The sequence below is a fragment of the Cervus canadensis genome, chromosome 10 (genome assembly GCF_019320065.1).
Source record: "Cervus canadensis isolate Bull #8, Minnesota chromosome 10, ASM1932006v1, whole genome shotgun sequence".
NCBI lineage: Eukaryota > Metazoa > Chordata > Mammalia > Artiodactyla > Cervidae > Cervus > Cervus canadensis.
The window spans coordinates 10,308,441-10,322,078 of NC_057395.1; the positions used below are offsets into that span (position 1 = coordinate 10,308,441).

Consider the following 13,638-nt stretch of genomic DNA (forward strand, 5'->3'; position numbering starts at 1 on the left):
GTGCTCAGCGTGCTGGTTACATGCATGTTTCCTCAAATTCTTTTGTTTTTCTGACTACCTGGTGCTTCAAACACAGTCCCTGCATTTTCTTTGATCTGCCATACTGTCCAACACTTGACTGGGGAGGTATTTGCTGGGCTGGGCAGGGGGACTGGCTGGGGCCAGGCTCTCACACTGTGCCATCCAGACTGTCTCACCCACTGCGGTGTGTACCCAGGGTACTGACTGATCTGCTTTGGCTCCGTGTTTATCATTCCTACAAGGAGGAGTCAGCCGACTGATCCACAAAATTTGCGCATTCCAAGGAGTTAAATCTAATAAACAGTGCTGTTTTCAGAGGAGCACTGTAAATCTTATTTCAACGACATCTGCTGGACACTCAGTGAAGAACCGTATGTGTGATTTTTAAAGTGTATTTTGTCAATTATTATTTTATTTACTTTATTATGTTTTCAAGCACACATTTCAAGCTTGGGAGATGCACAAAAAGATTATCTCTAACTATTAGGAACTCAGTAAGTATTATATAGGTGATATTAAACCAACAAATAAACCACCACAAAATTTAACTTTGAAATTATTAAAAGCTTGGGTTGAGGATCTTATCCATTGATCAGCCTGATGCCCAGGAAAAAAAAATCATGACATCTGCCAGGAAATCCATGGAAATAACTGTATTGTCAATGTCATATATGTAAAGAGTGGTTTAAAAAGGACAGTTTTGACCTACCAAGGTCACATGACTCTTCTGTACCTTTCTTTTTGGCCACACCATGCAGCTTGTAGAATCTTAGTGCCCTGACCAGGGATCGAACCTGGGCCCCGGCAGTGAGAGCACTGAGTTCTAACCACTGGACCACCAGGGAATCCCTGTTAACTGTTAAACTTCACTGTAAAAGTATAAATTGAATGGATTATATTCAGAAGGGTTTTATTATGAAGAAATCTGAGTTTAAGTCTTAGAAGTGATCATAGGAACATAGTGAAGTCACTCAGTTGTGTCCGATCCCGTGGACTGTAGCCCACCAGGCTCCTCTGTCTATGGGATTTTCCAGGCAAGAATACTGGAGTGGGTTGCCATTTCCTTCTCCAGGGTATCTTCCCGACCCAGGGATCAAACCCAGGTCTCCCTCATTGCAGGCAGACACTTTAACCTCTGAGCCACCAGGGAAGCCCTTTTAGGAACATAGTTGCCTATCAAAATAAATATCTTATGTATAATCAACGTTGAAAATTCAGGAACACAGGATCATAACAAGCCCTGCCATCACAATCAAAGTCAAAGAAGAAATGTATACAAGAATACAGAGAATGAGGAAGTTGGGGGAGAGATCTTAAGAAATAAGCTGCATATATAATTTTTTTTAAGTTTCAGGCATGCTGTAAATCTCCAGCTCAAATGAGCAGCTTTTCTCAAACTGTGGGCACAGGACTAGTTTTGTGGAGCTTGACCTACACTGAACATAGACTGGATAGGCTTCCACAATAAAGGCGAAAGAAGGGAGTACGCGTCTAATACTGCTTCTACATCAAACCCAATGGAAACTATCATAAAGGAATTTAAACACACACATGCACACACACCAACTGGGAAAACAGGCACTGATGGCAAAATTGTGGAAACCAAAAAGCATGGGGACAAGTGGCAAAGGATTTAGTAGATGCAAGAAAGCGGAGACTAGCCCAGCAATGGGAAATGCTGAGAAACCAGGAGGTGCACAGCTGCCCCTTCAAACATTCAGGCACTGAAACCACCAGATACCTCAGTGCTCCAGGAAAAGAGGAGCTGCACTAAGGATGGTGGGAGAGGTGTTCCAAATACCAATGAAGGGAATCCCCTGGGAGTCCAGCGGTCAGGCCTTGGCACGCTCACTGCGGGGTCCGAGCCCTGTGTCGGGGAACTAAGAGCCCATAAGCCACGCAGCACAGCCTCACCCCCCTCAAGAAAAAAAAAAAAAGTGGTAAAGATGCATCCCTGGATCCTTGCCCCCTCCAACCTGGTCCTCATTCAACAGAAGTCATGATGCTTCTCTGGAATAAAAACAGAGGGTCTCCAGACCAGGGGCACCACATACAACCGGGCTCAGGTACAACCAGAGATTAGTGACCGCACGTGTGTCCCTCACCACATGCCTTCCCACTCAGCTCTCAGCCCGGAGTCAGAGATTCTTCTCCAGGAAGCCAGACCAAGAGCAAAGACCTTAAAACATTGACCCCAGGCGTTTTTCAGGTAACTGCCTACCAAGAATCCTACAGAAAAGGAACCTGAGTATACAAGCCCCATCCATTCATGCAGAGCTTCCAATCGAGCACTTTCATCCCTTTTCTCTTACTTGTGATACACGAGGTTCACTGGGCATTTAAGGAAAGCCTCTAATGTGCACAAACAGACCCAAATAAACAGAAGACAGCAACATGGAAGACACAGTGGATTCTTCAAAAACGTAAAAAAAAAAAAAAATTATTTTAGCGGTGATATTCCACTCAAGCCAAAAATAAATGCTATTAAGAATATTTTCTTAAAACTGAAAAAAACTTGGAAATTAAAATACATAATGGCAGGCAGGAAAAAAAATCAGTAAGATTGAAAGGTAAAGCTGAAGAAATCTTTCAAAAAGTAGAACAAAATAAGAGATGGAAAACTGGGAGAAAAAAAGACAACAAAGTGGAAGGTCAGGAGAGGAGGTCCAACACCTGAGGAGTGGGAGGTTCACAGAGTGGGAAACAGAGGAGCAGAGCGCTTATCAACCAAGTAAGGACATTTCTCTAGGACTGGAGATCGTAAGGCTTTGTCTGAAAAGGTTCAAGAGGATGAAAACACAGCAAGGGACATCTTCATGGACCACTGGGGGGAAAAAACAAAGTTCTAACAGCTTGAAGAGAAAAAGAAAAGTGTCACAAAGTGGCCGCTAGGCCACAGAGCAATGCCTTTGAAATTCTGAGTGACCTCTGACTACATGCTGTTCAACTATCAATGCTGGGAGAAGAGAATAAAGGCATTTTCAGACACTCGAGGTTTGATCTCATCTTTATAGGGAAATTGCTCAAGGATGCATGCCACTGAAGGGGGAACAATCAAGAAGAGGATGACACAGGGCACAAGACATCTAATGCAAGAGGTGAAGGGGGTCGCTGAGATGGGGTACGCCCCAGAAGAGGGTGGGCAGGCGGAGCAGAGGAAGGGCTTCACGGCTGTCCCGACCTCAAAGCGGACAGCATGCCAGTCAGCAGGACCGTCACCTTTATTGGCAGTGGATGGCTGAGCTCAAAGACGGATGCTCCCAACAGGAACAACTTTCAGAAGCTTCATGACCTTTTACATCGGTATCTTAGCAAGATCATTGCTTTCTAAAATCAAAAAAGCAGGAATAAAAAGCTGACTGAATCAGAGGAATTCTGTACACTCATACCTACCTATATACGCAGAGACACAGGAAAGTGCTGACTGAAGAGGCCTTTTTAGGGAGGCGGGTAGCTGGAAGAGATGAGATGGACGTTTTGCTATGCACGCATTCTTTCTTTGACTTGTTCCAAAATGAAAAAAATACATTCCACCATTAAAAAAAGGATGGAATGAAAAAATCCTGAGCATCATGCATAGCAAGGAAGTAGCTTTGTTAAACAGGTAAAACTATGTCTAATACACACACATTGAGTCAGTGTTCACCATACATGTGTTTAATGGAGTGTGACAGAAAATGTTTCCTATTGTGGGCTGCAAAGAAATCTGACAGTGCTAAATCAAGCACCTCTGCAACTGAACAACTGTCTTTCCTACAATGTCACACTCACTGGGTCCTGGGCACTACCATATCTAGAATGTTCGTGTATCAGTGGGCGGGTGTGTGAATGGAACCAGAAAACGTCCATCCTTGTGTCAGTGTCCCACGTGCACGGTCCACTCGCGTCTACGAGGCATTCCTCCATAACGACAATGTTTGGGTGAGCCTCAGGACAACTGAGGATTTGTGGCTTTCTAGGGATGTGGGAAACTATGAAAAACAATAGAGAATTATTTTAAAACAAACCCCCCAAAAATTATTAATAAAATAATGTCTATTCCAAGATTTCTTAATGTCTTCTGTAACGTTCCATTCAGAATGCAAAAAGCCAAAGTTCTTCCCTAAGGATGGGTGCAAATGGAATGTAATAATACATTACAAGAAACACAATTATGTCATTCCCCACCAGATCACTTTTGTTGAAGAACTGCTCACTTAGCAACCAAGGTGTCCACCTGTTGAGATCTGCTAGAGACCCCAGAAACTGGGAGCAATGAGCCTTCTCAGGGAGCATAATGAACGCAAGTGCCTGGACTCTCATGGGCAAACTCAAAGGAGAAACCCTCAGCACCACACTCGCCCCCCTGAGAAATCACACACACAACCATTTTCCTATCAACATCCTTCAACTTAACAATTTAAAACATCTACACTGCAACTAAGGTCACATGGGCACCACACCTAGAAGAGTTACACACAAACATTCCCTGTTCACAGGCGTTCAGTTTCAGAGCGACAACGATGCTCTTCACAGTCAAGGGCACAATCGCATTTTAAAACATTAAGAGTGGGATGCACAACAGACACTCGCACAACGGCAGAGAACCCTGTTCTTGGTAGAGTACCTGAAGGAGCCATTGCTATATATACCCGAATAACTGAACAGTTTACATTAGTAGTTTCCTATACAAAAGTTAAAAAAAAAAGTACCCCACCAAAAAACAACCCAGATCATATTTCTTTTTTCCTTAATTAACCCTTTTATTCTAGGTACGGTTGGTGAAATCATGAGACTTTCCAGCCTCCTGGTCTTGAGAAGTTTTTCAAGTTGCAGGATGCCTCACTTTGGACTTTTAACTAGTAAGCTCAAAGCAAACCCTGAAGTGGATACAGAAATTTGTGAAACAATGACAGTTTCCAAAATTTGAAAAACAGGAGATTTAAGGCAGATGATAACACCAAAAAGAATCAGTCAAGCATTAAAACAGCACCCTAGAAATGGTTAGGAGTACAACCTAATCTTCTGTCAGTTTTCATCACATGGTGAAACTATCCTGTCAGGAGACAACAGGTGAGGCACAGCATGGCCAGGACGCGCCAAGGCGACCCCCTGCGATGTGTTCACAGAAGGAGAACCGCACTCCTGCAGAGCCAGACCGACCGGCCCCTCAACCCCACTGCATTCCTGCGAAAAGACAGTGCAGGTTCTTCCCTAAGAGGTAAAGACTAACAGGAACCTACACTCACTCTGGAAAAACGGGCAAATGTAACGGAAAAAGAGCACTGAATGCTGAGTTTAACAGCTTTTTTACTGGAAGAATTTATTGGTCATATACACACCATAGGAAAACTATCCCCTCTCCCCACAAAAAGGTAAGGCAGAAAAATTAGATTCATAAGAGAAGTATACATTCAAAGTAGGCAAAAATATGGTGCATGTTTTTAAAACAGAAAAATATGAAAATAATTTCACTATGAAATGCTTTGATTGGCATGTGACTTGGTACTTACTTCCTATCCACCAGATCCAACTGCTCTAATAAATCTCTATTATATATGTTTCAGAATAGCTTTTTTTTTTTTAATCTATTTTTAGCCAAAACATAAAATCTGTATTTGTGCATCCATGAACAAATCCTCCTTGGTATCTTCAGAGATCCAAGATGCTAACAGATTAATAATTTTTTTTTTTTTTTTTAAGTTTCAAGCCACAGATTAACAAATATACTTCTTCAAAGTTTCCTGGATGACACTACCAAAAGTAACTTGTATTACTGTACTCTGGATTTTCAGATATAAATACCAGTCAATGGTTGGTTGGCCATTACACGACAACTGTAATTATCCTTATAACTGGGTCACAGTATAGAGAATGCCTTATCTTTTCTTAGCTGGAACCCTGTAATTTGACCCTAAAATTCATAAGCATACCGTTTTCTGTGCTTTAAGCGGACACACTGACTTTGCAGTCTATGCTATGTAAGAGGGCAGGTAACTCTAGCACAGAAGAAACGATATAATGTGGTGTGGGGGATGACTTCAGGGGCACCACCCCATTTTTATTTATCCAGACTGTTGCCTTCAGCCCTGCATTGAGGCCTCCTTGAATATCAGTTTCCAGCGTGTCACCAACCATCACACAGTCCCCAGGCTGTACCCCGAGGAGGTCACAGGAGTAATAAAATATGGAAGGTGCCGGTTTCTCCTCTTTCTGCTCTCCACCCACAACAATAGCGTCAAAATAGGACTGACAGGCACAAGCCTCAATCTTCTCCCTCTGGGTCTGTCGTTCTCCATTTGTCAATAAGAGAAGGCGGACCTCCTTTCGAAGTTCAGTGAGCATGGCTTTGACCTCTTCGGCCAGCGTCATGTGCTGTAAACGTGTCGATTTCCACAGGAAATAACATTCTTCAGCTAATTTCCTATTGGCTGCACCGCCTTTGGTTTCCTGGATTGCTTCTTCCCAGTGTGAAGTCCTGAGGTCAGTAATGCATGTATTAGAAGGATGAAAACATTCCTTGCTGAGTTTAACTTGAACTTTGTTGCAGATGATTTCAGCCTCTTCTTTGTAATGGTATTTTGATTGTAAGAGCTTTATCACCTAAATAAAGGAAAATAACTCCATCAACACACTTCATGTCTTCAATACCCACGTCCTCAGAAGCTGTGAGCCTATAAACCAAGAGCAAAGACAGATTCTAACTCCACTCCTGACTTAGGGATGCTCTACTGCCACATCATTTCTGGTGGGAATTGGTCTTAGTATTAGAGCACAATGGACTTCCCTGGTGGTCCAGTGGTTAAGAATCTGCCTGTCAATGCAGGGGACATGGGTTCAATCCCTTGTCCAGGAACTAAGATCCCATATGCCGTGGGACAACAACGCCCACGTACACCACAGCTCCTGAAGCCCATGTGCTCTAGAGCCTGTGCTCTGTGGTGAGAAGCCCATGCGTCACACCTAGAGAGTAGCCCCCACTCACTGCAACTAGTGAAAGCCCGCTCGCAGCAACGAAGACCCAACACAGTCAAAAATAATTAAAAGTTCAAAACACAAACAAAAAAAACACCTGAGTGAAGATTTCTCAACATTTCCAGACAATTCATTCACTCACACACACACACACACACACACACACCCACCCACCCACCCTGATTTCTTCTAAGGAGATTCTTTACATATAGCTATAAAAATCCCTCATTTGTCAGTTTAAGTCTGTCACCTTTTATTCTGCTCATGAAAACATGAAAATAAAACTGTGCTTATATTTAGTAAAATACATAAAATTTCTAACAACCAATATTTAGACTCTTCCCAAATATAAGGCTAGTTCACCTAACCTCTCCTCTATATCCATTTTATCTTTTGAAGGCCTAGGTTAACCACCACATTACTGCTGCTATTGAGGCTAAGTCACTTCAGTCGTGTCCGACTCTGTGCGACCCCATCCCTGGGATTCTCCAGGCAAGAACACTGGAGTGGGTTGCCATTTCCTTTTCAACCACATTAAAGGGGACCCAATTCTGTACTTTTAAAAACATGTATGTGTAGTTCCCATGGAATCAAGCATGTTCTGTGATTTCGGCAGTCTAATGACAGTGGTTCTTCCTAACCTACTTTTCCAGATAAAAAACCTGAAGAAGTTCTGAGTCTCCCTCTTTGTCACACTGGTTCTGAATCCCTGATCATAATCCCTCTTAGGATCCCACAGCTCTTTACCTTGGCTTTTCATTATATGAGGTTCTTACCATGGTGCCTGTTTGCTAACATTTTCTAAGACTGTGATATGGCAAGTATTATGCTCAAAGCTCACATATATTATTTCTATTCTCTTCTACAACTCCCCAAGGGAGCTTCCTTCTTGAGATGAGGGAAAGGAAGTTTAGAACCAATAAAGAACTTGCCCCAGCTGGGAAAAAAAAAAAAAAAGAACTTGCCCCAGCTGAGACTGAAGCCCATACTTGCCTACCTGCACAGGCTACATGTGTACCTTCATGCTATGTATTCAGCGCTGGAGACTGGTCCCCATGTTCTCATGACATTATTTGATGAGGACAATAATCATCACAATTGCTGGGTTGAGTGCCCTGAGAGTCACATGGAAAACTGGAAATAAACGGTAAGAAGCAACCCCAGGGTTGTTGGGTAAAGAGGGCAGAGAAAGGAACATTTAAACCAAGGCATTCCCAAGCCCAAAGGTGGGGATGGGAGGAGATCATTCTAGAAAGAAGGAACAGCACAAAGACACAGTGAACTGGGAAGGGCCGGAAGCTGAGTTCAGCCACAGTGGAAACCCAGGGGGAGGGTGCCGGGGGAGGCTGGAGCGGGTGCTACCAAATTCCCCAGACACACCTCACTCCCACAGGTGAGTGGCCTCCTCCTCCAAGGACCTGGGCTTCTCGGCCTAAGAGCTGTATCTCTCCACATGGGCACCCGTGCATACAGGCTGGAGCCAGAGGATGGCCCGAGTAGGTCTCAACCAGCAAAAAGCAGAAATTGGTGGGTAAATATCGCAGCTTTCTTGCCCCTTCGGAGGGAGAGTGAAATATGTCTGCATGTGTCTCCTACAGTCCCAAGCCATGCACACTGTTACCTGCTCCTCAGCAGGGTTTGTATTAGATTCTTCCCCTTTCCCATCCGACTCCACCATCCCCTGCAGTGCTTCCTAAGGTCACTTGCCAAGTGAGTTACTTGCACTTGGGAGTGTAAATAAGTCAATTACTTGAAGTCTCTGTACTGGGGACATCTGGGAAAAGTCAATCAGCCGAGGCACTTCTGGACCTTTGAGGATGAGTGTAATACACACAGCTGGGGCTAAAATCTTCCTGTTGTTGAAGCGAAGCAGTCAAACAAGTGCTCCCTAAACTCTATGGGGAATAAATGATCTGCTATTCACGCCAGACACTCAGTTCACCTGCTGAAAAGGCGAAACAGCTGTAGACACCTTCTTCCTGTAATAGCTAAGAAAAGCCTTATTAGTCCAATGAAAATATACCCACCCTAAGAACTTTAGCTCAGGGCAAAATACTGAAATGTTTTGCTTTATAAAGTTAAATTTCAATGAACCAATCAAGCCTTTTCAATCACCATCTTTTCTAGCAATGTCAAGTAACTTACTCCAGGGCTATGAAGGTCACTATACAGTTTCAGCAATGCTACCGCTACACAATAAAAGGACACAGGCCTCGAGGACTCCACAGTACTCCTGATTCAACAGGAACCGGCTCATTGTTCATTGGGTTAGAGCTACCAATAAAGATCCAGTTTCCTGTAAACGGTAATTGGCAATTCATTAAATACATTCCTGGGATGTGAAAAAGCCAATTAGCTCACCTTAAAGGGAGATTCTTGCAGAGGCATGGCATATGGAACCCAAGTTTCAAAACTGCTTCCCATTACATTCCCTGGTTTAACTTTGCCACAAAGACTAATTACATATTCATTTCGAATAACCAGTGGTATTTAAACAGTATTAACATCTTTGGGGAAAAAAGTTTATCAGTCATTTACATATTATTATTATTAGTTCAAACAGAAATAACATCTAAAGTGAATTAGTCCACATTATTGGTGCAAACTCACCAAACATCTGCACTGAGAAAAGGGAAGTTTTAAGTAGAATGAGATAGAGAAAAAAGATCTCTAATGTAGAGGTATGACGACATCTTGTGTAAGGGCCTGCAATCTTGTGTAAGGACATCTTGGGCAGGCCTGAGAAGGGTTCTGAGGAGAATGAGGCCACTAGACACCAACAGGCATGATGAAGGGAGAGACGGAGTGCCATATAAACTCAAACTCCATCTCCTTCAAGATTCTATTGAAGGTTATATCCCAACACATATAGAAAGGAAACGCTGCACACTACCTCCTGCTTTCCAGACCCAGAATTAAAGTTAACACCATCAGTACTAATGTGTGTGCTGAGTCGCTTCAGTCGTGTCCGACTCTTTGCAACCCTACAGACTGTAGCCTGCCAGGCTCCTCTGTCCATGGGATTCTCTAGGCAAGAATACTGGAGTGGGTTGCCATTCCCTTCTCCAGGGAGTACTAATGTTTAGCTATGATTTAAAAAGACTTTTTTGAGGGCTAGTGTGGGAGCTGTATAACACATATGATTAAGATATGAAGTGGTTAAATTCTAAATAAAACTAATTTAAAAATACATGCTCACAAAACATGATGACTGCATACAGACTAACCAAGTCAACCAGCTTTCCTGTTGTTTTTAGTTCAAGACTTTGTTCAAATATCATGTACTCCATGTGGCCTAACCTCACCAACCTATTTTGAGACTGCAATTCTTTCTCCCCTCCACTTTTTCTAACACATTTGTAAGTAAAAGCACATTTAATATGTTCACTGTCATCCCTATTGGAAAGTAAACTAAAAAATGCAGGAACATTTTTTGCTTTGTTCTCTGAGAAACCCCAATTTTCTGGAGGCTTCCACTTGAGTTGTTATTTAGTCACTAAGTCGTGTCTGACTCTTTGGCAACCCCATGGACTGTAAAGCTCTCCAGGTTCCTCTGTCCATGGGATTTCTGCTTGAGTAGGGACACTAAAATACAGGCCTGAAGTGGGTGGAAAAAAGTAGTTTTCCCAGATGACTAAAAAAAACAGTAATAAAGCTGATAGCCAATATTTTGTAATAACTGTAAATGGAAAGTAACCTTTAAAACCTGTATAAAAATTTTTTTAAAGAGGTTAGAAAAAGAAAAAAATATTAGAGCTGATATTTAGTCAGTATGAGCTTCGCTGGTGGCTCAGGCGATAAAGAATTCACCCGTAATGCAGGAGACCAAGGTTCCATTCCTGGGTCAGGAAGATCCCCTGGAGGAGGGAATGGCAACCCACTTCGGTATTCTTGCCTGGAGAATCCCATGGACAGAGGAGCCTGGTGGACTACAGTTCATGGGGTCACAAAGAGCCAGACAGAACTGAGTGATTACACAAACACACAGTCAGTACATGACTCCTTCTCCTCAAGCTCAAGGCAATGGCTGGACTTTTCCCCCTTCTTCCTTTCATAAGTCATTCAGTGACTCAGAAAGCTGGTATGTTACTTTTAACTAGGCCAACATCTGTGGCTGTCGTATTCTTATGGGATAAAGTGATCCTAGATCCTGTATAGTTAATCCTTGTATAGTTAATAGCATTTCATAGGATGTTTACAAAGGAAACAGAAAGAGAAACAGTCTGGAAAACTGAACTTTTATCCATCCATTCAACATTCATTCAACATTTACCATGTGTCAAACAAAATGAATATGACAGTTTGTCTCCTCTTTACAAGTTCACTACTGGAACTTCCCTGGCAGTCCAGTGGTTAAGAAAGTGAGTTTCCAATGCAAGGGGCAAATGTCCAATTCCTGGTCAGGGAACTAAGATCTTACATGCCTCACAGTGAGCCGCACCCCCCCCCCCCGCCCGCCTCAAAAAAGCAACTCACTATTTAGTTGTGGGCATCTGAGTTGCAAAAATTAACTGTAGTATCCTTTGACAAGAACATTAAAAGACATATTAACAAAATACAGAGCTGGTATAAGGGAGGGTGTAAAGACCAAGGAGAAATACAATCTGACTTTTGTTTTAAAATTTTCGCTGTGGTAGGAATGTGGAGGATGAAGCGGACACAGTAAGCCTGGAATCAAGACCACAACAACAGTCTAGACGAGCAACAAGTCCAGCTTTAACTAAGACAAGGGCATCGGGGATATGCAGGAAGACACAGACTTAGAGACAGAGTGGACAGTGGTACAATTCTGGAACACTGGACTCTATGTACTTCTCATACATTGCATTAAACCTAAGCAAATAGGGTTTCTGAGAACTAATATCACTACTCAAAATATCACTATTGAAAGATCTGAGGGGTTAAATAACTTGTTTGGGTGCTTTCAGCTAGGTATGGAGAAAACTGTGATTCGAACTCAACTGTCTCATTTTATGTATTTATTTATTTATATTTATTTTTTGGACAAGACACATGGCTTGTGGGATCCTAGTTCCACACCCAGGGATTGAGCCCCCACCCTTGGCTGAAAGGGCAGAGTCCTAACCACTAGGTCGCCAGGGAATTCCCTCAACTGCCTGATTTTTAAAGCCTACACGCTTGGTCTATAGCAAGAATTGGACTAAAACAAGGATTTAATTACAACACATTGGACTTCGCCTGCCAAGAACACACAGGTAAATATGTACAGTCTGCAGGGAGATATTGGAGGCAATATATCAGGGGATGGTGCCCCTGAGGTCAAGATCAAAGGCGTGAAGATGGAAAGGTCAGTCAATACTGTGTAATGCATCAGTAAAAAGTCATTAAAATAGACTCAAAATGTCCAGAATTCTATCAATTCAGGAGGTGCCTAATGATTGCTTTTTTTTTTTACTTAAAAAATTGACCTATCTTTGCTTTCTTTTTTGCAAAAATCGTATAAAAAATTATCAACATTTTTCCTATGCGTATTTTGGAGAATCACTCTGCTAAACTGTTATACACAATAACTCAATTAATTCCCAAAAGTAGTCTTTTGAAGTTGGCCCTAGTGTTGTACTGTAACACAGATGAGAAACTCAGGCTCTGCGTTGAATTATCTGCCCCAGATCTCAGAGCAAACTGTGGGGCCGAGCTGGCTACATGTGATTAAAGACTGATTATACTCTTACGGAGAATAAGAGAATGCTAAATAAAGACATCTTTAAAGAAAATAAACAAACAAACAAGAGTATTGGACAGATCCGAAAACGCACCAGAAGTGGAATGCACCGAGAAAGAGGACGAAGAAGCTGAAGATCCAGGGAGACACAACTTAACCAACAAAGCATGAAGTGGGCGGGGCACGAAGGGTTGGAAGGATCAGGTTCCGAAAATGGGCTTTTCAGATATAGTAATCCTTCCTTTTTCCCCTTAAAGCTGAATGAAGAAGAACGCGAGCAAGGGTGGCTTCGGGTCTTGAAGGGCACGGGAAAGAGCTGAAAGAGCATCAGTAGGTACGGGAAGCGGAGGGCGCCACTTCTGAGCAAGACCTCGTGAAAGTAAACCTGCTGACGGTCACACCCACCGCGGGGACAACTGAGTGAAGTGCTCAGGCTCCAAGGTCCAGCGCTCATCGCGCCCGGGGCCCACACTCCCACGGCCAGGCCGGGAAAGCTGGGTGCGCGCGCGTCCCGGCAGCTCCAAACCGGACCCGGCAGGAAGCCAGGCGCCCCGCGCGCGGCAGCCGCTCAGCGCGGCTGCAACCCTGCCCTCGTGGCAGTTAAGCGACACCCTTCCGGGAGCCCGCGCTCCGGGAGCGCCGTCAGCTCGCAGACGCCCCTCGTCCTCTGTGCGGGGCGGCCGGCACACGGCGCCTCCGGGGTGAGGGACCCCGACGCGCAGGGGGCCGACGGGGCAGTACCAGGGGCCCGAGGGGCAAGCGCGCGGGGCGCGGGGCTCGCCTGACGGAAGCGGGAGCCGGGACGTTACCTCCAACATGCCCTTCCGACTCGCGCCGGCCGTGTCGATGAGCGTGTTGTCCAGGTCGAAGAAGACCGCCCGCACTCGGCTCAGCCCCATGCCGCCGCCGCCACCGCGACGCGCAAACGAGCCGCCGCCGCCGCTGCCGCCGCCACCGCGCGCGCCTGCGCGAACCTGGCC

General features: G+C 44.0%; 2 protein-coding genes across 2 annotated transcripts in view; both read right to left on the reverse strand.

Annotated features, from left to right (window-relative positions):
- The window catches only part of LOC122447858 (ninein-like protein), a 115,181-nt gene extending 101,585 nt beyond the window's left edge, over nt 1-13,596 (reverse strand). The window contains exon 1 of the mRNA XM_043478560.1: nt 13,468-13,596. The gene's annotated coding sequence lies outside the window, so the exon portion shown is untranslated. The remainder of the gene's footprint in view (nt 1-13,467) is intronic.
- Nucleotides 5,298-13,598, reverse strand: LOC122447878 (N-acetylneuraminic acid phosphatase). Its single transcript, XM_043478609.1, has 2 exons — nt 13,468-13,598; nt 5,298-6,603 (listed from the first exon to the last, which is right to left on the reverse strand). Exons 1-2 carry the CDS (start codon nt 13,555-13,557, stop codon nt 5,947-5,949), a joined length of 747 nt encoding a protein of 248 aa, XP_043334544.1. The 5' UTR covers nt 13,558-13,598; the 3' UTR covers nt 5,298-5,946.
- Between the last annotated feature and the right edge of the window lie 40 nt (nt 13,599-13,638).